The 21,063-nt window shown below is 47.8% G+C and overlaps 1 protein-coding gene across 2 annotated transcripts in view; it reads right to left on the bottom strand.

Annotated features, from left to right (window-relative positions):
- Nucleotides 1-8,305: 8,305 nt before the first annotated feature.
- Nucleotides 8,306-21,063, bottom strand: part of IQGAP1 (IQ motif containing GTPase activating protein 1) — a 261,663-nt gene continuing 248,905 nt past the window's right edge. For both annotated transcript variants that reach the window (XM_075916963.2, XM_075916961.2), the window contains exons 37-38: nucleotides 14,039-14,147; nucleotides 8,306-11,121 (exon numbers count right to left, since the gene is read on the bottom strand). In XM_075916963.2, coding sequence (XP_075773078.1) covers nucleotides 11,008-11,121; nucleotides 14,039-14,147 — 223 coding nt within the window. In that variant the 3' untranslated portion in view covers nucleotides 8,306-11,007. The remainder of the gene's footprint in view (nucleotides 11,122-14,038; nucleotides 14,148-21,063) is intronic.

The raw sequence follows: 21,063 nt of genomic DNA, 5'->3' as shown, positions 1-21,063 counted from the left end.
CTCTATATATACATGCCAGCTGGGCTCACACTCGCCCTAATAATTACAGCTGGCTTCTACAAGCCACTCGTGCAGTCCTGGATCCTTGCCAGCTGGGCTCTCACTCGCCCTAATGGGTTCAGCTGGCTTCTACCAGCCAATCGTGCTGCCCTAGTTGCTTGCCAGCTGGGCTCTCTCTAGCCCCAAATAGCTCCAGCTGGCCTCTTTCTTTCTAGCCCCGGCTCCGGGCCTGAGTCCTGGTCTTAAAGGGCCAGTGCAGGGCAGGCGCCCTGTCACAAGATACTGTCTTAGATCTGGCTCCCAGACCCTCTCCACCCTGGCAACTGCTGCTGGAGGTGCTCCCCTCTCAGTCTCCATTCACACCTCATTCATTTCAACAGGGCAATCAAGAAAAGGGGAGAGCTCAAAAGACATTTTTTTCTTACAAGATCTAGATATCTTATACAAAGTTATAGGAGAAATGTTACAGAGATTCTATAAGAACACTTAAAGATAGATCTAAAAGGACAAGATCTTAATACAAAATATAATATTACAGGGATTTCTCCACAGCATCCCACAGAGCACATCGCCTGTGTCGTCCGAGGCCGAGGAGGGCTCCGCATGTGAGTGCCATCATGCTCCCCTTATGTGTACGGAGGGATGGGGGGAGAAGGAGCCCAGGGACCATGCGCCTGGGCCTTGCCCACCATGGAGCAGCAGCTGGGTGTCATGAAGGGGCCCTGGCCTTGCAGAGGGGTGCTGGGTTTCACCAACCTTGTCCCCGGGGAGAACTGACCACTGCTCTTGTTCCACCTCAGCCGCAGCACCTGAAAACGCAGGGCGCACCACCACGCCTGCAACAGCCACCTGCACCCGGGCCAGCAGGCGCGCCAGGAACCAGGAGTACCACCAGCAGCGGCACCTGTGGCTCCTGGAGCACCAGCTCTGCACCCAGGACCACTGGGTCCGGGAGGACCTGCAGCTGCAGAGTGGCGCCAGAGACCCTCCACAGCAGCGTGACCCGAGAGCAGCGCCAGAGACACCCCCGAGCAACATTACCCAAAAGCGGTGCCAGAGACGCCCCCCCCCCCAGCAGCGTCACCCGAATGCAGCGCCAGAGATCCACCCAGAAGCACAACCCGGGAGTGGTGCCAGAGACCCCCCCCCAGCAGCGCGACCCGAGAGCGGCGCCAGAGACCCCCCCAGCAGCCCAACCCGAGAGTGGAGCCAGAGACCCCCCCCAGCAGGATGACACAAGAGTGGAGCCAGAGAGCCTCCCCCCCAACAGCGCCGGGAGAGCGGCGCCAGAGACACCCCCCCCAGCAGCGCGACCCGAGAGCAGCCCCAGAGACCCCCCCAGTAGCGCGACCCGAGAGCGGCGCCAGAGACCCCCCCCCAGCAGCATGACCCAAGAGCAGCGCCAGAGACCCCCACCCAGCAGCATGACCCAAGAGCAGCGCCAGAGACCCCCATCCAGCAGCATGACCCAAGAGCGGCACCAGAGACCCCCCTCCAGAAGCATCACCTGAGAACGGAGCCAGAGACCCCCCCCCCCAGCAGCAGGACCCGAGAGAGATGCCAGAGACCCGCCCCCACAGCAGCACGACCTGAGAGCGGTGCCAGAGACCCCTCCCAGCAGCGCGACCCCAAAGCAGAGCCGGAGACCCCCCCCCAGCAGGGGGACTGGAGAGCGGCACCAGAGACCCCCCCAGTAGCGACGGCAGAGACCCCCCCCAGCAGCATCACCCGAGAGAGACACCAGAGACCCCCCCCAGCAGCATCAACTGAGAACAGAGCCAGAGACCCCCCCCAGCAGCATCAACTGAGAGCGGAGCCAGAGACCCCCCCCCCAGCACCGCAACCCGCAGGCGGCGCCAGAGACGCCCCCCAGCAGCATGACCCAAGAGTGACACCAGAGACCCCTCTGTGTAGACATAACCGGAGAGTGCTCTGGTCTGGAGAACAGGGGGCCACTATTCCTTGTGGGAGAGGAGGCCCCGGAGGTCCAGAGTGAGTGGACCCCCTGAGGAGGCTCATGGCAGAGGCAATCGTGCTGAAGGCCCTGAGAGGCTCTGTACCAGAGGTGGAGGGGAGACCCCCCTAGGTGGGAGTGGGCCCCCCCCAAGAGAGAGTCGCTGTATTGGAGTAGACTCCCTGAGAAAGGGCTATCACTGCTGCTGGACCCGAGTGGGCTCCCCAAGAAGGGGTTGCTACACTGGGGGGAGGTCCTGCCCGGGGAGGGATGGCCGAGTGTGGGCATGACAACATGGTAGCAGAGGATGGTTGGAGGTGCACCCTGTAGACCATTGGCTGTGGGCAAAGGCACGTTGCAGTGAGTAAGTGCCAGTGACAAACGAGGCTGCTGAAGAAACCAGCGGGAAAATGGCCTGTGCCCAGTTCTGTAAGAGCAACCTGACACATCTGGGCAGGGGCAGAGGCAGGAGGCTGAGCGTGGTGAGGCTCACTAAGGAGCAGCTACTTGCTCAGCTGGTGGAGAATGACCAGTTGCAGCTACAGGCTCCGGGTCCCAGAGGGGCTCCCAGGAAGCCTGGAGAGACAGGGAGGCAGTCAGTGTAGCAGCCTGGCGTCTGTCAGAGCCAACTCCCCAGTCAGTGCAGGGGAGCCCCCATCTGGGTTTTCCCCAGGGGACCTGTAGAGGTTGGAGCTGGAGCTGAAAGTGAATCATCTGAAGCTGGAGGAGCAGAGCCTGGTGGACAGGCAGAGAGGAACCAGGGCTGGCCTTACCATGAGGTGAACTCAGACGGCCGCCTCAGGTGCCAGATCATGGGGAGACGCCACTAGGACCCACGGTATAGAAAATTGTGTCTGCTGCTGGTGCAGATGTATTCTCTCTGCTTGAGATACACAGAGATAGTGGAGTGCTGTGCTGGAGGAAGGAGGGCACAAGAGGCATAACAGGCAGGCAGGAGTAAAGGGGGCATAGGGGCATCATTTGAGCTCCCTGCCTCAGGTGCCAAAATGTTGTGGGCTGGCCGTGAAGAGGACCATGTCCAACAGTGGAAGCATGAGCTGGAGCTAGGAGAGATGGGCCAAGGCAGCCTGTCTGGGGGTAAGTGAGGAAGGGTCCCAAGATGGTGGCTCTGGGATGAAGCTGGACTCCAAACTGCAACCCCTGTGTGTGGGGAGAGGATGATGTGGATGCCAACCTCACAGCTTTTGAGAGGGCTTGTGATCTGCACTGGATCGACCGTGCAGACGGGCGACAGCCTGACCCCCCTGCTGGGACCCAAGGCCATAGAGACATTTGGCCAAGTGGACGGGCTTGAGACTGGGGACTATGAGCTGTTCAAACAGGCCTTGCTGCTGAAGTCTAAGCTGACCCCTGAGACAGGCAGGACACGGTTCTGGGGCTTGCGCAAATCTCCAGGTGTCACCTACAAGGAGGTGGCCAAGCTGTTGGGGGAATATCTCCAGAGGTGGGGGAAAGGGGCTGGGGCCACCACTGCCAGGGACGCGTACAACCTGGCAGGACTGGAGCAGTTGTATGACATTTGCCCCCCAGACCTCAAGGTGTGGTTGGCCAACCAAAAGCTCAAAGACCTGTGCAGTGCCAGGACACTGGTGGACAAGTTTGTGGCCAGCAGATGAGGGACAGGCGGGAGACCCACACCAGGATCGCAGAAGGGGAGTCACCTGGAGACCCAGCCCAGTCCAGGGGGACCTCAGAGTCCCAGGGCAGGACAAACCCCATGGGACTTGAGGGACCTGAAATGCAAATTTAAGCATGAATGACAGTTCAGAGGATTCTCTTTCAAGTCTGGCAACGGGATTTGTTGCAAGGGAAGGTACCAGGGTTGGTATTAGTGTGGTATGTCCTGTGGTTGTTGGTAAGAATCATCTTGAGGTTAGGTGGTTGTCTATAGGAGACTATGGGTCTGTCTCCCAGGGCCTCTCGGAGTTTAGTATCCTGTTCCAATATAGGCTGTAGTTTATTGATAATGGCTGTGTCTACACTGGGCCACTTATTCCGGAAAATCAGCTGCTTTTCCGGAATAAGCTGCGAGCTGTCTACACTGGCCCTTGAATTTCCGGAAAAGCAACGACGCTCTACTGTACAAAATCAGCCACTATTCCGGAAAAACTATTCTGCTCCCACTCGGGCATAAGTCCTTATTCCGGAACACTGTTCCGGAAAAGGGCCAGTGTAGACAGCCCAGTAGTCTTTTCCGGAAAAAAGCCCCGATCGCGAAAATGGTGACCGTGGCTCTTTTCTGGAAAAGCGTGTCTACATTGGCCACAGACGCTTTTCCGGAAAAAGGGTTTTTCCGGAAAAGCAGCCTGCCAATGTAGATGCTCCTTTTCCGGAAAAACTGAAAACGGAATAGTATTCCGTTTTAAGCATTTCCGGAAATTCATGCCAGTGTAAACACAGCCATAATGTGTTGGACAAGTTTAAGTTGGGGCCTGTAAGTGATGACAAGTGGTGTTCTATTGTTGGTTTTCTTGGGTCTGTTTTGAAGTAGCTGGTTTCTAGGTATTCGTCTGGCTCTTTCAATTTGTTTTTTTATTTCTCCGGGTAGGTAGTTGAGGTTTATAAATGCTTGGTTGCCAGCTTTGTCCACATATTCACTCTGCTGATACCATTATTGGACCTAACCAATTGAGTTAGAGGATCAAGAACACATATTCCTGCTCTTCCAGAAATATAATTTATGCTATCATATGCCGACAATGTCCGTCTGCATGTACACTGGACAAACATCTCAGACACTTCGCCAAAGGATCAATGCCCACAAAACAGATATCAGACAGGATCAAAGAAAAAACAGTTTCTTGCCATTTCAACCAGAAAGGACACTGTCTCAACGACTTGATTACCTGCATCCTACTTCAAAGACATTTTAACACCAGACTTGAAAGAGAATCCTCTGAACTGTCATTAATACTTAATTTTGACACTTTACGCCTAGGTCTTAACAAAGACACTAATTACCTTACCCATTACAAAGATAGCTTCCCCAATTATCACCTCTAATATCATTAGCTCACAGACATTTACCTCCCCCCCCCCCATCCTCCTTCTGTTCTGAAATGTGATTTGTCCTTTTCATATGTGTTCATTTTTTTGATTGTATCCTTTGGTATATATGGTTGTGCCAATTTTCTTCCACTATTTGATCTGAGGAAGTGGGTCTGGCCCACGAAAGCTCATCACCTAATAAACCATCTTGTTAGTCTTTAAAGTGCTACATAGTCCTGTTTTTTGTTAACAGGAATACTGAGTGGTAGAGACAAAAAGTAATTCTTTCACTCTAGTCTTCACTGATTGGACCTCAGATGGAGTACTGTGTCCAGTTCTGGGCATCGCATTTCAAGAAAGATGTGGAGCAAGGTCCAGAGAAGAAATTGGAGTAGGCCCAGAGAAGAGCAACAAAAATGATTAAAGGTCGAGAAGACATGATCTATGAGGGAAGACTGAGAATTGGGCTTTAGTTTAGGAGACTGTGGGGGGACGTGATAGTTTTAATAACACCATAGTGAGTAGTGGTACAGAGATGGTGTACGGCACCAAGAGAAGCTGTGTTGGCATCAGACGCTGCAGCCTGGAAGATTAGCGTCTTGTCCTGGAGTCATGATCAGATTACTGTTGCCAGGAGGGCAATGATGGTGGAGAGAGCAGCACCACAGCTGAACATGGTGCCGACTGGTGGATCCATGAGCTGTATCTGAAGCGCATCCAGGATTGAATGGCCCCTCGAATAGGAACATCTATGAGCGGTGGACCAATGCTGCAAGTTGGATCGTTGGCACCCCCAAAAGCAGTGCCAGAACTCAAAGCAGTGGTGAGAGTCCAGTGGCAGGTCCCTGCAGTGCCAGGTGGCGGTTGGTCCACAATACTAGGTGACCTGTAGGCCATGATCTCAATGAAGGCCCTAGAGCCTTGGAGGTGTCTGAAGTAGAGGGACCAACTACTTCTCTATCTCAAGGGTCAGCAAGTCCAACACCATGAGGCTACACTTTTGTGGGGTATCAGCATTGGATTGGTCCTCCCGTGCAGTGCAGTGGTGGGACCTGAAGAAGATGGTGTGTATGGAGCCGAGGGTATGTTCTTCAGCTGTTTGTCCCACTTGGCTGGAGAGTGGGAGCGGTGCCGGGACATTGCATGCTTCGGTGCCAGATAGCGTAAGTGCCAGCCCTAACAGGCTGGAACTCTTCCTCATGGGGATCTTGGTCTCACCAGAGGGCCACTGAGGACTCACTCCTGGGACTTGTTGGGGCTGAAGAGCCAACTCCATGAAGAGCTGTTCTAAAGTCTCACTCCTTCCTGGTCTGCAGTTTAAAGGATTTGTTCATCCTGCACTTGTCCAATTGATTGGATTCCCCTAGGCACTCAAGACGTGTGATGGGGGTCACCAGTAGGCATAGGCTTAGCTCAGGAACTGCACTGCTTGAATCTGTGGGACTTGAGCATGCCCTGGGTTCCAGAGGAAATGTAGATGGAGCAAGCCCCCATACACACGTGCCAAACGAGATACACTGGAACACCTACAAGAAGCAATTGCAAAAAAACTATGAACTATTAGTTGAGGAAAATCACCTCAGCCCCAACAACCATCACTGGTGGTAAGAAGGACCTGAGGGACAGTCAGGTCAGTGCCACACTGATGCCACTCCAGGGGCTCCACAGCCAAATGGACAGTAGTTGCTAGGGTACAAAGTTTCCCACAAACACGCACACACCTGAACAGAACAGATATGAGCAAGCACTAGAAGAATTCGGCGAAGTTGCTTTGGGGTGTCCTAGGAGTCCAGATGGGAGCAGTGACTAGAGAATGCCTCAATTCTGTAACTGGAAAGCCAGTGGAGAGGGAGTGTGGGAGGGACTGAGACACTGAGAATGGGGAGCGGTATAACAAATGTGGAGGGGTCTGGAAGAGTCAGAAGTGTGGGACTCTGTGCTGCGGAGCAGCAAGCTGGAGCCTGAACCTGCCACAGGGGCACTGTAACGGCCGTTCCCCTTCACACTAAGTGCAACACCCCCCACTTTTCACATATTTTCCTTCAAAGGTCACCTCGCAGCACCAAGTCCTGGCAACTTCCCTTTTGGTCTTGGCACTGCTCCAACAATGGGCAACTGACATCAGTGCCAACTTCCCCCCTTTTGAGTAACTTTACTGAACTTCAATGAAAACTCTTCTAAAAATCTTTAAACAGTTTATTAAACACTAAGGGCTCGTCTACACTGGCCCCTTTTCTGAAAGGGGCATGCTAATTTCACAGGTCGTAATAGGGAAATCCGCGGGGGATTTAAATATCCCCCGCGGCATTTAAATAAAAATGTCCGCCGCTTTTTTCCGGCTTTTAGAAAAGCCGGAAAAGAGCGTCTACACTGGCCCCGATCCTCCGGAAAAAAGCCCTTTTCCGGAGGATCTCTTATTCCTACTTTGAGGATCTCTTATTCCTACTTTTTTCCGGAGGATCGGGGCCAGTGTAGACGCTCTTTTCTGGCTTTTCTAAAAGCCGGAAAAAAGCGGCGGACATTTTTATTTAAATGCCGCGGGGGATATTTAAATCCCCCGTGGATTTCCCTATTACCACCTGTGAAATTAACATGCCCCTTTCGGAAAAGGGGCCAGTGTAGACGTAGCCTAAGATTTCAAGTTAAAAGTTATGTGGAATGCTATAATCAAAGCTGACCAGAATCACACCACACTGACTGCAAATCACAATTGTATCATTTAGTGCTATAACAGTAAAATACAAGTTCACTGAAACATCTTAAACTTTTTGTTAGATGGTTCCTGCAACCTCAAAGGGCACTGTGCACCCATTTTACAAGGGGCCTGTGACCACTGCATCTCCAATTAGGTAGGCTAATCTTAACATGTACCCTGAAAATAGTCTCTAAACACATAAGGAATTGGCTAGGGTTAGCATTTGCACGAGGGATTATCCATTCAGTTGTGTTTAAATATCCTGGTTATTTGGAATCAGCTAGAAACATAGAGGATTTCTTTGACTGACCAGGAGGGCAGAATGAGGACAGTGCTGGGTTGAGAATTTCCATAGTTGTTGGTTCCAAAATAGCTCTGAAGCCAGGGACTCCCTAGGAACATACAGACTGTGGTCCTGCCTTTCCTATGGAAATGATGGGAACCAAGTTTGGTAGCACTATTACATTGGAGTGCAAGTAATGTCATGTAACTAGGAAGCACTCCTGCATGTTCTGTATTTCTCCAATATCATTGGATATACATGCTCTTGTGGTCCTGTGTGTAGGATTTTTCATTACAACACAAAGTGCTGCATTTAACAAATGGCAAAATAAATTAAAGCAGGACTAAAAACAGATTAAAAATACTTACATTTGAACAAATGATCTTTTATTCAGATGAGAAATACATACACTTTATAAGCAAACAATAGGCCAAACCATCTAGTTTTTTTAAAGGAATTTAAGCCCAAGAGAAATACAAGGATTGTGAGAGCAGGGAGAGGCAAAAGGAAAAGCTAGGACACCAATAAATAAAACAACACTTACAGAATTTCAGTGCTGAACTTGGATCTTTCTTCCAGAGTTTCTCAATTCTTTTTAAAACTCCTACCAAATTACACACTATTGTTTAACTAAAATTGGCACACCTGTTCCCATAAACTGTTTCACTCTTTTACTACCTAGTTGTCTTGTCACTTTGCACCAAAAACTATTTTCAAATAGGTACTGGCTGTTTTTCTAAATAATCCAAGTATCTTTTCCTCATAGGTATCATGATATGTTCTTAGAACAGCCTCACTAACATGTCTCATTAGCTATTCCATGAATCCAGAGTGGGTTATAGCAAGGAGGCAGCCATGCAGGTATCTGGGAAGTAGCTCTTTTTAAATAGAGAGACATCCATTTCGTTTGTTTAATAGCTGACAGGGTTTTAGGGTTTTATTCCTAGTGAATATCTGGAAATGGCCTATTGTCACCTTTTCATCCCTAACTAAAAATAAATTAGATTTAAACCCCTTCAGTTAAATAGTAGTGGGGACAGGTAGATACAAGTCAAGACTTTTATCCTGACACTGTCCTGATGCTATTTTGGGTGGGAAGTAAAATTCCTATTTTGGGGTTCTCCTTTCTCAGGGCAGAATTTCCCCTATTTGGAATTTCCTGGCTGTGGTCAGTTTTACATCCAAAAGGAAAGTCGCATCATCTGTTCTTTTTATTATGCTAATACTGCATGGACCACGAGAAAATCTGTTTGTTACTGTTTGCATGGCAGGGTTTGTCACAAAGTAGAGTCATATAGTAGTAGCCTTTTAAAAGATGGTGGGAAACAAACTGACTCCATCCCTAGAGGTTTTTAAGTCCCAGCTTGACAAAACCCTGGCTGGGTTGATTTAGTTGGGGTTGGTCCTGCTTTTAGCAGGGGGTTGGACTCGATGACTCCTGAGGTCTCTTCCAACCCTAGGATTCTATGACTCTCAAGGCAGCAAGACAGTTTTCAAACATTAGTAACTGGTTTCATTTTAAAAAACCACTAACATGGCCTGCTCTTTGATGAAATAATAAAATCAAAATTATTTGAAATAAGCCAATGAGGGATGTGCATGTGTGTCTAACAACAGAGACTTTACTTAACCTGCACTCTGGAAACATAAAACAGTTAGATTTAATACCCCCCCCCCCCCCAAAAAAAAATTCTTTACAGCAGAGAATGTGAGCAACAAAAGTTTGTTTCCAGCTAAAATTAAGTTAATGAAGATCAGAGTTCATAATGGCCTTTTGCATTTCTGTTAGGTATAGAAATATACAATAGTAAGTGAATATCTAAGTAGTAAAGGAAACAGTAAGGCATTTGCTCAGGTACATTTGGTAAAATGTAAATAATTTAGCAGCTCAGTCTACTTAAGGCAGAGAAAATTCCCTTTGGCAAGTCTGCAAGTAGATGCTAGTGTATAATGGCATCAGGTACAGATACACTGGACACTAAGCTAACAAGATACTTTTTCTGTAATACTCTAAAGGCTTCTCAAGCAAAACTGTGCAACTTTTCTCAACTGATTCAAAAAGCACTCTCCCCCCCCCCCCCCCTTAAAAAGGCTGCTTTTCTTCCTTAGGCATTAGCATACCCATTCCTTGTTTCCTCCCAGGACAATTTGTATACTAGTAAGGCACCTTTAAGGGAAACAAATATTGGAAAAAAGGATTATTAAGGATGTTCTACATGGCTACAATAATGCACGTGTAATGATAATTCAGCAACATTCATGACATTGAAAGCCATCTAAGACTCTGCTGCACTAGTCCCATTCATTTAACAATCATCAGATCACCCTCTTCCCCCAAAGCTGGCACTGAAACTACCTGAGCAACCTGGTCATTGACCACTTTTAATGTGACACAGTTCTGTGACAAAAATCTATTCTTTTCCCCACTGTTTGAAGACAGAACTACATCTATACACTGCATCACATGCTAAAATCTAACTCAGTTCAGTCATCTTGGTAGTGTGCCCTCGGTAATGGACACTACTACGGACAAAGTCAGCAGGTTATATATATTCCCATTTCTCTGTGCTACGGCATTTCTCTAAGTTGGTGTCCTGTTGTGTTTCCTTAGAATTTCAGAGAGAGAGTCCAAATAAGAACTGCAATCCTTTTCTGCTTCGAGTTAAAGGCAGACCTGGATGCTCTGCAGTTCCAGCTTTCTTCTACAAGTAACAAGCCCCACCCATCCATACAGCTCGGCAAAAAACACACCCAGAAGCCCAAAATATATTTTAACAACTGTTTAATCCCCAGTGCCACTGGAATAGTTCATGGAAAACATTCTAAACTAAATGCTTCAAGGAATCTGAAAAGTCAGAGAAAAGAAAATCATAGCAGTAAGACGTATGGAGTCTCTGTGGACTCAGGACTAATTCAATGACAGCCTAGTCCTCCTTGTAGTTTGGGCAGAGAGGTACATCAATATATAGGTGTCTTTGCTTCGGACAGGTAAGAGAGGACATTAAGAAACAGAGATGCAGTTTTTCCATTCATCTCCCTTTTCATAGCTCCTCCAGGAGATGCCTATTATTTCCCATAGAACTTTTTGTTCAGAAGGAAGATCAGGAGGTTGACATTGACTTTTGCCCTGTCAAACAGCTTCATGACAGCAACACCTTCATACTGCAGCTGCAAAAGATCCTGCCACAGAAAACACATTGATTAGTGAGAAAACCACAGAGGCCGAGTACGAAAGGGCTAATTTACAAGATACAAATGCAAAACAGGTTTCTGAAGAATACCAGTGAGAGTCTATAAAATAGAATCTTGGGAGATTAATCCTTAAAGACTCATTGATTCAGCCTGGAAAATATGAAAAATATCCTATTAATAGTTCTGATTAATTAATTTTATGATTTTTTATTAACAGGAATATTTAAATGAAAACTCTTATGCGCTCACCTTTGTTTAAACAATCTAAAAAGACCACATCAATCTAAATCTAAACAGTCATTTCCAGACTCTTCATTCATGTGACCATCATACAACCTCCATAACCCTAGATAGAGCCCTTCCTCTCCTCATATACTTCCATTTCACAGCCATAAAATATAGGAACATATGGCCTGATTTTCCAATAAGATAAACAGCCACTACTCCCACTGAGCTGACTTAGGCACTGAGATTTAGAGCAGAACAACAGGGAAAGCTTCCCAGCTAAGGCACTCAGTCAAAGATCGGACTCTCTTCCATTGCTCCCCCAACGGTATCCCTCCATCAGAAATCTGCAGAGCACTTACATGGACATTTGCACTTATTTTTGCAGCACATTAGGTCATCTCTGGGCAGGACTCAGCTTCAGAGCCAGATTTGGTGCAGGGAGGCTCTAGCCTGAGTGGAGTCCAGGAAAGCCCCAATTAGGAATGCTAAGTAACGATTAATTTGTTAGCCAAGTGTTCAGAATGAGCCTGCTTCAAGTGGTTCATACAAATGCCATGTACTCTAGCACCTGCACTCAAGATCACCTTTAATGAGCCAGCTGTCCAGGAACAGGAAGACCTGTACTCAGGATTTATAAAGGAAGGCTGCTACAACCACCATGCACTTTGTGAACATGCATGGGGCCAGTGAAAACCCTTCTGAGTGGTCTCGGGACTCTGCCTCTGTTGGCTTCCCTTGCCTCAGGGATCTCTCTCTCTAGGCTAGAGAAGGAGAAACAACGCTGGAGTCTTCTTGGTCCTTCTCATCCTCAATGAAGGTGTTGAGGTGTAGTAAGGCATTTGATACAGTCTTGCGTGGCCTTCTCATTAAGTAAGGAAATACAACCTAGATGGGGCTACTATAACATGGGTGCATCACTGGTTGGATAGCTGTTCCCAGAGAGTAGTTATCAATAGTTCAGAGTCATGCTGGAAAGGCAAAACAAGTGGTGTTCCACAGGGATCAGTTTTGTTTAATACTTTCACCAAGGATTTAAATAATGGCATAGAGAGTATGCTTAAATCTGCAAATGATACCAAGGTGGGAGGGGTTGAAAGTGCTTTGGAGGAAGAGGTTATAATTCAAAATGATCTGGACAAACTGGAGGAATGGCCTGAGGTAAACAGGGTGAAATTCAGTAAGGACAAGTGCAAAATATTCCACTTAGGAAGGAACAATCAGTTACACACACACAAAATAGGAAATGACTACGTAGGAAGGAGTACTGCAGAAAGGGATTTAGGAGTCATAGCGGACCACAAGTTGAATGAGTCCGTGTGTGTGTGATAGGAGAGGGGAGGAAGTTACCCTGCACTAGAGTGTAAAGTCTTGGAACAGCCCTGGGAGAAAACTGATCCCAAGAGCCAATCAGAAGACGGCTTGAGGCAGGCAATCAGAGCTCCGGTAATGTAGGGGAGACATTAGCCAGAAGAAGCTAATTTCCAGAACAACCAGCAGGAGTCACCATGGCAAGGAATAAAAGTGCACTGCAGTGGGACACTGTTGAAAAAAAGCAGCAAAACAAAACCGGAAAAGAAAGGGAAAAAATTCAAGGGAAGCTAAAAAGAGCAAATGTAAAGGGAGTTACTGATTCACAGACAGCTGTAGCGCCATCTCTAGGTTTCTAATCCGGGTAATTAAGAAGGAACTGAAGAGGGACTGCCCGCACATAATGGTTGGCCTCATGGCAGGCAGGGAGCAGCGCATGGATGGGATAGACAGTTACCAAAACTCTCTAATCAGCAGAGCAGGGATGTGGATGCACCTACAACGGAATAGAAATAGGGACAAGACTTAAAGAAGAACATGTTGTTTTCAGCCTTTTGAAAACAAATCTATCACACTAATCTGGAAGGCCCTTGATCTTTTAGGCCGGGGTGGGGAATATTTTTGGGTCGGGGGCTCAGGAAAATCAGTCAAGGGCTGCACACGTGAGAAGCAGAACCACCCCAAAACAATGTGGCCTCTGATGGAGGAGAAAGACACTCTCCACATTCCCCTCACACAGCAGAGCCTAGGAGAGCCCAGGAAGACCATCGTCAGTCCCACAAGTCTCAGGGGCCAGATCTAGGCAAGCTGAGGGCTGCCTCCGGCCCAGCCGGAGGTTCCCCACCCTGTTTTAGGCACTGGAATGATGATCAAACTCTGATTTCTTGAATATTTGTCATCAAGACAAAGCGAGAAGTGATCCTGCTGAAGCTGTCTATGAAAAAAGATTCATCTGCAAGCAAAAGTTGCAGCTTTCCAGGAAAAGCCAAGTTTCCTCACCTCAAAGACACAGGTTCACTTCATAGACCAAACATGAGATGCCTCACAGTTAATGCCTATGCTATAAACAACACTGGATAAACAGGTCATTAAATATTTCTACTTTTCTGAAAAGAAAAATTTAACAACAATGTTTTTTTCCATTAACACAGCATTAATGCTCTCTTGTGATGAATAAGGCCACTATACTGAGATGCTTTTAGGAGTGGTTCCTCACAATTATAATGAATACAAATATGTATCTATGAAATCTTGGATCCACAGCAAGTGACTGACTAATAGAACTATACAGGAAAGGTTTTGGTTGCTGCATACAGCCCACATAGATTGTATACCACAGGTTTTCAGCATAAAATAGGAGTATCCTTACCTGATAATGTAACATGAATGTTTCCATCTGAACACCCATGAATTTTGCTTTGACCTCAAAGTCTCCTACTTCTTCAGTTGGGTTGATTTCAAAGATCACGTTTTTAAACCTATGAAGGTTGGCAAATAAAAAATACATTTATTATTTAACATACCAGAATGGCAGTGGAGGGCAATATTAATGCAGGATCCTTGCAATGTAAGTATCCTGAAAAGAGATCTCAAGCTCAGCAGAGAGGGCGAGACAAAGGCAGAGCAGGAGGCAGCGGTACAAGACACTGCTTTCAGCAGGCCAGCTTCCTGCTGAGGGGAGGAAGCTGCCTCATTGAGAAAAAGACACTCAGATTCTAAGGCCACAAGGGACCATCCTTACCATTTGATATGACCTCTTGCATAATACAGAATAGATGACATTCTTGAAATAATTCCTCTTTGATCTAGAGCAGATGATTTAGAAGAATATCCAATCTGGATTGTAAAATTGCCAATGATGGAGAATCTACCACAAATCTTGGTGAATTGTTCCAATGGTTAACTACCCTCATTCTGAAACCTTTATACTTTATTTTCAGTGTGAATTTGTCTAGCTACAGCTTTCACCCTTGGATCTTGTCATACCGTAGCCCGCTAGACCAAAGAGCTTATTCCCGAGGTAGGTACTTACTGTCTGAGTTCAAGTCACCCGTCAGCCTTCCTCTTAAGCTAAACAGATTGGTCTTTTTGAGTCTATCACTATACATGGCTTAATTTCCAACCTTTTAACTATTCTCATAGCTATTCTCTGGACTCTCTCCAATTAATCTTGAAGTCTGGACTCCAGAACTGGACACAACCTATTCCAATACTGGTTGCACCACTGCCAAATTCAGGTAACATAACCTCTTTACTCCTACTCGAGATTTCATGTGTATGCTTGTAAGGCAGTGGCTCTCAAACTGCAGTCTGCAGACTGCGGACTTACAGGTGAGTCATGGCTCAAGCCTCAGCACCCCATCCCCCGCTTCCTGCAGCCTTTTGCTGCAAGCTTGGAACACCATCACCAGCTTCCTGCTGCATGTGGGGGAAAGCCCCTCTCAGGGGGAGCAAGCAGCTCCATGTGCTGCTGCTGCCGCTCCCCCCCTGCTAGGGGAACAGAAGCTCTGCCTCCAGGCGTTCCCTGCTGCTCCCACTGGTCAAAGAGCAGTGAAAGGGGGTGCCTGGGACACGGTACCTGGGAGTGGCGGGGTGGGGGGCATGAAGCCAGGTAAGCACCCCCCATACTCCTCATGGCCAAACCCTACACCCACATCTCCGTCACACACATTCCCCCGCTGAGACCCCACATCCCCAGCCAGACACTTTCTCCCTCCTGGCACTCACCTTTGCTCCTGCACCTGCCCTCTGGCCAAACACCCTGTCTCCATCCTGCTGCTGCCCCTTCCTTCCCCTCCCACCCCCAGCCCACTCCTGTACTCTCCCCCTCTTGGCCAGACCTTGCACCCTCATCCCTCCAGCACCCAAACTCCCAGCCCACTCTAGCACCCTATCTCCCACCCTCACTGCCTCCTGTGCACCCAGCCCTATCCCACTGCTTGGCATCTTTCTCATACACTGGACCTCTCATTTTTTGGCCCAACCCAGAGTCTAAGGTGGCTCACAAAATCTACTAACCCTGGGAGTTCACCTGGCCTGTGGGAAGCTCTGAAACAGGGTCCTCTTTGCCCCCTTTTCCCTTCCCTACGGGACCGGAGCACCAGAATAGTGAGGTATCTCAGTTGGAGGCCACATCTCTGAGGGTTAGGTTGGGTTTTGGGGGGGGGAGGAGTAGGAGGGGTGATTGCCTCTCACTTTTGTGGTCCCCAACTGATTTTTTTTGGATCAGTGGCCCTTGACCCAAAGAAAGCTTCCTTACTGCTGCCATAAAGAAAGACAATGTTGAAACCTTTAGTTTTGGACATGAATTAATATTTTTTTACTTTATTTTAAAATGAGATTTGGTAAACTGACATGATAAAGCTAAAGTGCCCAATCTGTTTATTTTGATTTTGATTAATAAAATTTCCTTTCTCACCAATCATACATGCCCCCTTATGTTATAGCTGCGTGTGTAAGTTTTTATGCTCCAGTATCCTAATGTGAATAATTTAGCATTTAAAATATTTATAGATAAGTGAAGGCATTTTATCAGAATGGCTGGTGGTCCACAGAACGGCCTGCATTGAGAGGGGTTGGCTGTGGGCCAAAAAGTTTGAGATCCACTTTTCTAAGGCCAGGATTACACTGGAGAAGAAAATTGATGCAAGATAATTAACTCCAACTACGTGAATTGTGTAGCTGGTCTAGGTACCCTGCATCGATTTTCTGGGGTTGCTCTATAGTGGGAGGTACACGGGAGAAACTCTAACCCTAACCCAGTAGTGGAGACAAGCCCTAAGTGATGCACTACTCTTTGGACCAGCGTCTTGCCCTAGGAGCTCATGCTCAGCTGATTATTCATCGTAATCCCAGCTCTCTCTCAGAGTCACTGATTTCCAGGATCATGCCCCTCTTGCTGTAAGTATGGCCTACAGTCTTTGTGCTTAATATTTAGCTGTATTAACACACGTCCTGTTTGCTTATACCCAGATTACCAAGCGACCCAGATAATTTTAAGTCAGTGTTCTCAACCTTTTTTTTTTTTTTTTAAATAAAGTACCCCTTTAAAAAAAAATATAAGTACCCTCAGCCCCTGCTCTAACCTAATGCCCCATCCCTCTCCCAGAGCAAGGCACCGGACGTATGGTAACCCTCCCTTCGAAGTGCCCTCTCCTGCTGCCCGACCCTGCCTCGGCAGCTTGTCTGCAGGAAGCAAGTGGCCTGCCAGTGCTGGGCTCACTGTGTGGAGCTGTGCACTCCACTTCAGGCTGGCGCCCCCCTAGCATGGCATCCGAGGGCAACTGCCTCCACTCCTTGCTATACCATTGATGCGAGGGGAAGTCCTTTGGAGCAAAGCTTATTGTGCCGCTTCACCGCCTTTTAGCTCCTCTCCACAGCGCACGGGGATGGGGACGAGTTGTACTGAGCTGCTGGTGGGGGTGGGGGTAATGCGTGTCTCCAGGTTCAGCCGCCCTCCCCACGGGGAGGCTGCTGGAAAGGAAAGGAACTAGGAGGGGAGGCTGTGGAAGTGATTTTTTTTTCTCCTTGTCCAAACCCGCCCCACACTTGGAACTGCCCTGGGTCTCACCAGAACCGCCACCACCACACGCTCTTCCCCCTAGCGCTGGGGTGCATGTGCAGAGCAGCTGATAATGTCTGGGTGCGCGGCTCCGATCATTCTATTTGACAGGCACGTGCCGCCACCCCCTGCCCAATCCCCTTAGTAGGGCAAAATCCCAGGCATTTTTTGCTAAATTTCACTTTATGTACTCCCCAGATTTCTCTAGCATACCCCTAAAGGTACATGTACCACAGGTTGAGAAACACTGGATTAAGTGACCAGTCCTCTTCACTGTTTGCCACTCTCCCAATATGCGTGTCACCAGCTAACTTTATCAGGGGTTATAACCCACTTAAAGATAATTCCCCATTTACCATAGTATTTTAAGATCTATTAAGAGCTCAGGGGGAGTGCTGTAAGTAAGCCAAGAGTTTATTTTGGTGGCTATGGAGGTAGCGTTTGCCTGGGTGACCATGGCATTTTTGGGGGACACAGGGCCTGCTTGATCCTAATACAGTTCTGACGAGGAAGATTTTGTGGTCTGATTGCAGTAAATGAAGATAGATGACTCAGTTGTGGGAAGAGATGGAGTGCCATGAGGGAGAATTAAAAAAACAACAGATTTTATCACACAATCTTGGTTACTATTTTTCATAGAACTGAGAAAATGGAAAAATCAGATGTTATCTAATCTGTTTTCTCCTCAAGACCAATCAGTAAAGGACTGGTTCCATTCATCATATTTTCTGGTGTGTTTTATTTTTATTTCCCAGAAAAAAAATTGAGAGAGCTAAGGCTGGAAACGTCCCTTAAAATCGCATATTAGAATGCTTAAGTGTTAAAAGAAGTCAAAATATATGCAATTTATGCCATTTGAAATGAAAGTTCCAAAAAGCATTTCCTCTGACTCTATCTCCACATACACTGTGCATTGAATGGGACTATGGAGAGATCACACATAGCATGGTCACCTTGAAAACTTTTCAAAAATGCAATAAAGACGGTCGCTCACCTTCTCATAACTGTTGTTCTCCAAGATGTGTTGATCATGCCTATTCCAATCAGGTGTGCATGCCCCGTGTACAATTGTTGGAAAGTTTTCCCCCACAGGTTGGCTGTGCAGCCCCATGGAGTGCCACCTCTAGGGCACTCAATAAATGACCCTGCTGAACCTTCCCCACTTCAGTTCCTTCTGGCCGGTTACTCCAACAATGGGCATTGCAATGGATGTGAACACATCCCGAAGAACAACAGTTACAAGAAGGTGATCAACGGTCTTTTCTTCTTGAGTGCTTGTTCATGTAATTCCAATCAGGTGACTCCTCAGCTCTCCCCTGGAGGTGTGGCTGGAGTTAAGGAAGAACTGTTTGGTGCATCGCTCTGCCAAAAGTCGCATTGTTTCTAGCACGCTGGACGATGGCCTAGTGAGAGGTGAGTGTATGCACTTGTGGCCAGGTGGCAGCACTGCAGATTCCCTGAATTGGAGCCTGAGCCAGGAAGGCTGCTGAGGAGGCTCAGGCTCTCTTCAGATGTGCTGTGATGGGGGAGCTGGGACCCTGGCCAGCTCACAGTACATTCAGATGCAATCCATGGTCCCCATGAGGAGATACACTGAGAGGAGACCAACTGCCCTGCCTTCCTATTTGCTATCGCCATGAACAGTTTGATTTTCTGAATGGCTTGGTGTGCTCAATAGAGAATGCTAGTGCTCTTCTAATGTCTAGTGTGTGAAGCTGCTGCTCTCTGTCACTGGAATGTAGCTTGGAGGAGAAAACAGGCAGGAAAATATCTTGTGTTATATGGAGCTGGGATACCATCTTAGGGAGAAAGACTAGATGAGGGCTGAGTTGCACCTTGTTCTTAGGGAGAATTATGTAAGAGTGGGGGTCCAAAGTCAGACACCCTCCTGGCTGACATGACAGCAATCAGGAAAGCTACACCTCCCATAACAAAGGAACAAGTGGCTCAAAAGGGGGTGATGTAAGTCTAGCTGTGCCCGGATTTAGGTCCCAGGCAGGTGGTGGCAGTTGTGGGTGAGGGTACACACTTTAAAATGCCCCACTAGGGGCTTGGTGAGAAGTGATTGTTCTGAGGCTCCATGGTGGAATGCCCAACTAGCTGCCAGGTGAACTATCATTCTAACAGGAGCAGAAAATCAGCCATTTCCTGTTGGCCCTAGGGGGCAAACAGGTTGACCTGGGGAAACCCCCACATTTGGAAGATGGAGAGTATGACGTCCGGACAGGCTGACCTCTTGTGACAGAGAGGACCTGCTGAGAGTTAGGGTTTCTTAACACAGGGGAGAGGACTGAGTCCCTCCCTGCTTGTTGATGTAGAACATGGCCATGGTATTGTCTGTCAACACTGTCACACACTATCCATGTAGCACTTGTTTGAATGCCAGGCACACCAACCCGACTGACCTAAGTTCTCTGGTGACCACAGCCCTTGCATTTGGCAATCCCCCAGATGCATCCCCTAGCCCAATGCTGATGCGTCTGTTACAAGGGTCAAGGTTGGTTGTGGGCTGCTGAAAGGGACTCCCTGGCACACTGTACGGTACTCTAACCACCAACTTAGGGCACATCTCCGCTTGTGGGAAAACTGACGACTGATCTTCTGGCGTCCGATTTAGTGGGTCTAGTAAAGACCCACTAAATTTAATGCTGAGGGTGCCCCCATTCTTACTACTCACAAGGAGCAAGGGAAGTCTACAGGAGCATTTCTCCTGTGAACCTCCCGTTGTGAGGATGGTGCCAAAGATCGGTTTAAGGTATGTTGATTCCAGCTACTATTTAGAAATAGCTGGAATTGTGAACCGTAAGCTGACCTCCCCCTGTAGTATGGACCTGGCCAGATTGTAGAACTGTTGTGGTATTGTGAATACCAAGTTCAGCCTGTCACACTCGGGGCAACAGTCTGAAGCCTGCCACATTTGGAAAGGTCAGAGTCAGACCTGGCATGCCTAAACATGTAAGTACTCATATCCCTTTGACGGGACAAAGTACTTGTGCATAACCCCCTCGCAGTGGAGGTGATGATGCTGGGGTCTTCTAGAGCATTTTAATATTGTGCTGGATAGTCTGGATCAGAGGCAGGGCCTGGATAGGCCTCCTGGTGCTGACCTCAGGATCAGTCGCCTCCTCTGCCTGCAGCCCCATATTGTGTGCCATCCTGTGCAGGAGGGCTTGATGGGCCCTCTGATCTCTTGGAGAAGGCCCTGCAGGCAAAATTTCTGCTACTGCCTCATCTGGTGATCAGAATGATGATCCCACAGAAATAACAGAGTCTTCTTTCCCTCGAGCTATCTGGTGTCTTGGGTTCACTCTGACCCCTAGATCCCTTTCTGCAGTGCTCCTTCCCAGACAGTCGCTTCCCATTCTGTGTGTGTGACACTGATTGTTCCTTCCTAAGTGGAACACTTTGCATTTGTCCTTATTTGTTGCATTTGTTGCATTTGTATCAACAGGTGTGTTGTAAGCAAAACTCGTGAAGTCATTCTGCCGCTCTACTCTGCACTAGTTAGGCCTCAGCTGGAGTACTGTGTCCAGTTCTGGGCGCCACATTTCAAGAAAGATGTGGAGAAATTGGAAAGGGTACAGAGAAGAGCGACAAGAATGATTAAAGGTCTAGAGAACATGACCTATGAAGCCAGGCTTCATGAACTGGGCTTGTTTAGTTTGGAAAAAAGAAGATTAAGGGGGGACATGATAGCGGTTTTCAAATATCTAAAAGGGTGTCACAAGGAGGAAGGAGAAAATTTGTTCCTCTTGGTTTCTGAGGACAGGACAAGGAGTAATGGGCTTAAAGTGCAGCAGGGGAGGTTTAGATTGGACATTAGGAAAAAATTC

The sequence above is a fragment of the Pelodiscus sinensis genome, chromosome 14, assembly GCF_052426305.1.
Source record: "Pelodiscus sinensis isolate ZL-2025 chromosome 14, ASM5242630v1, whole genome shotgun sequence".
NCBI lineage: Eukaryota > Metazoa > Chordata > Testudines > Trionychidae > Pelodiscus > Pelodiscus sinensis.
Note: the sequence above shows the minus strand (reverse complement) of the source record. Positions and strands in the feature narration are given on the sequence as shown.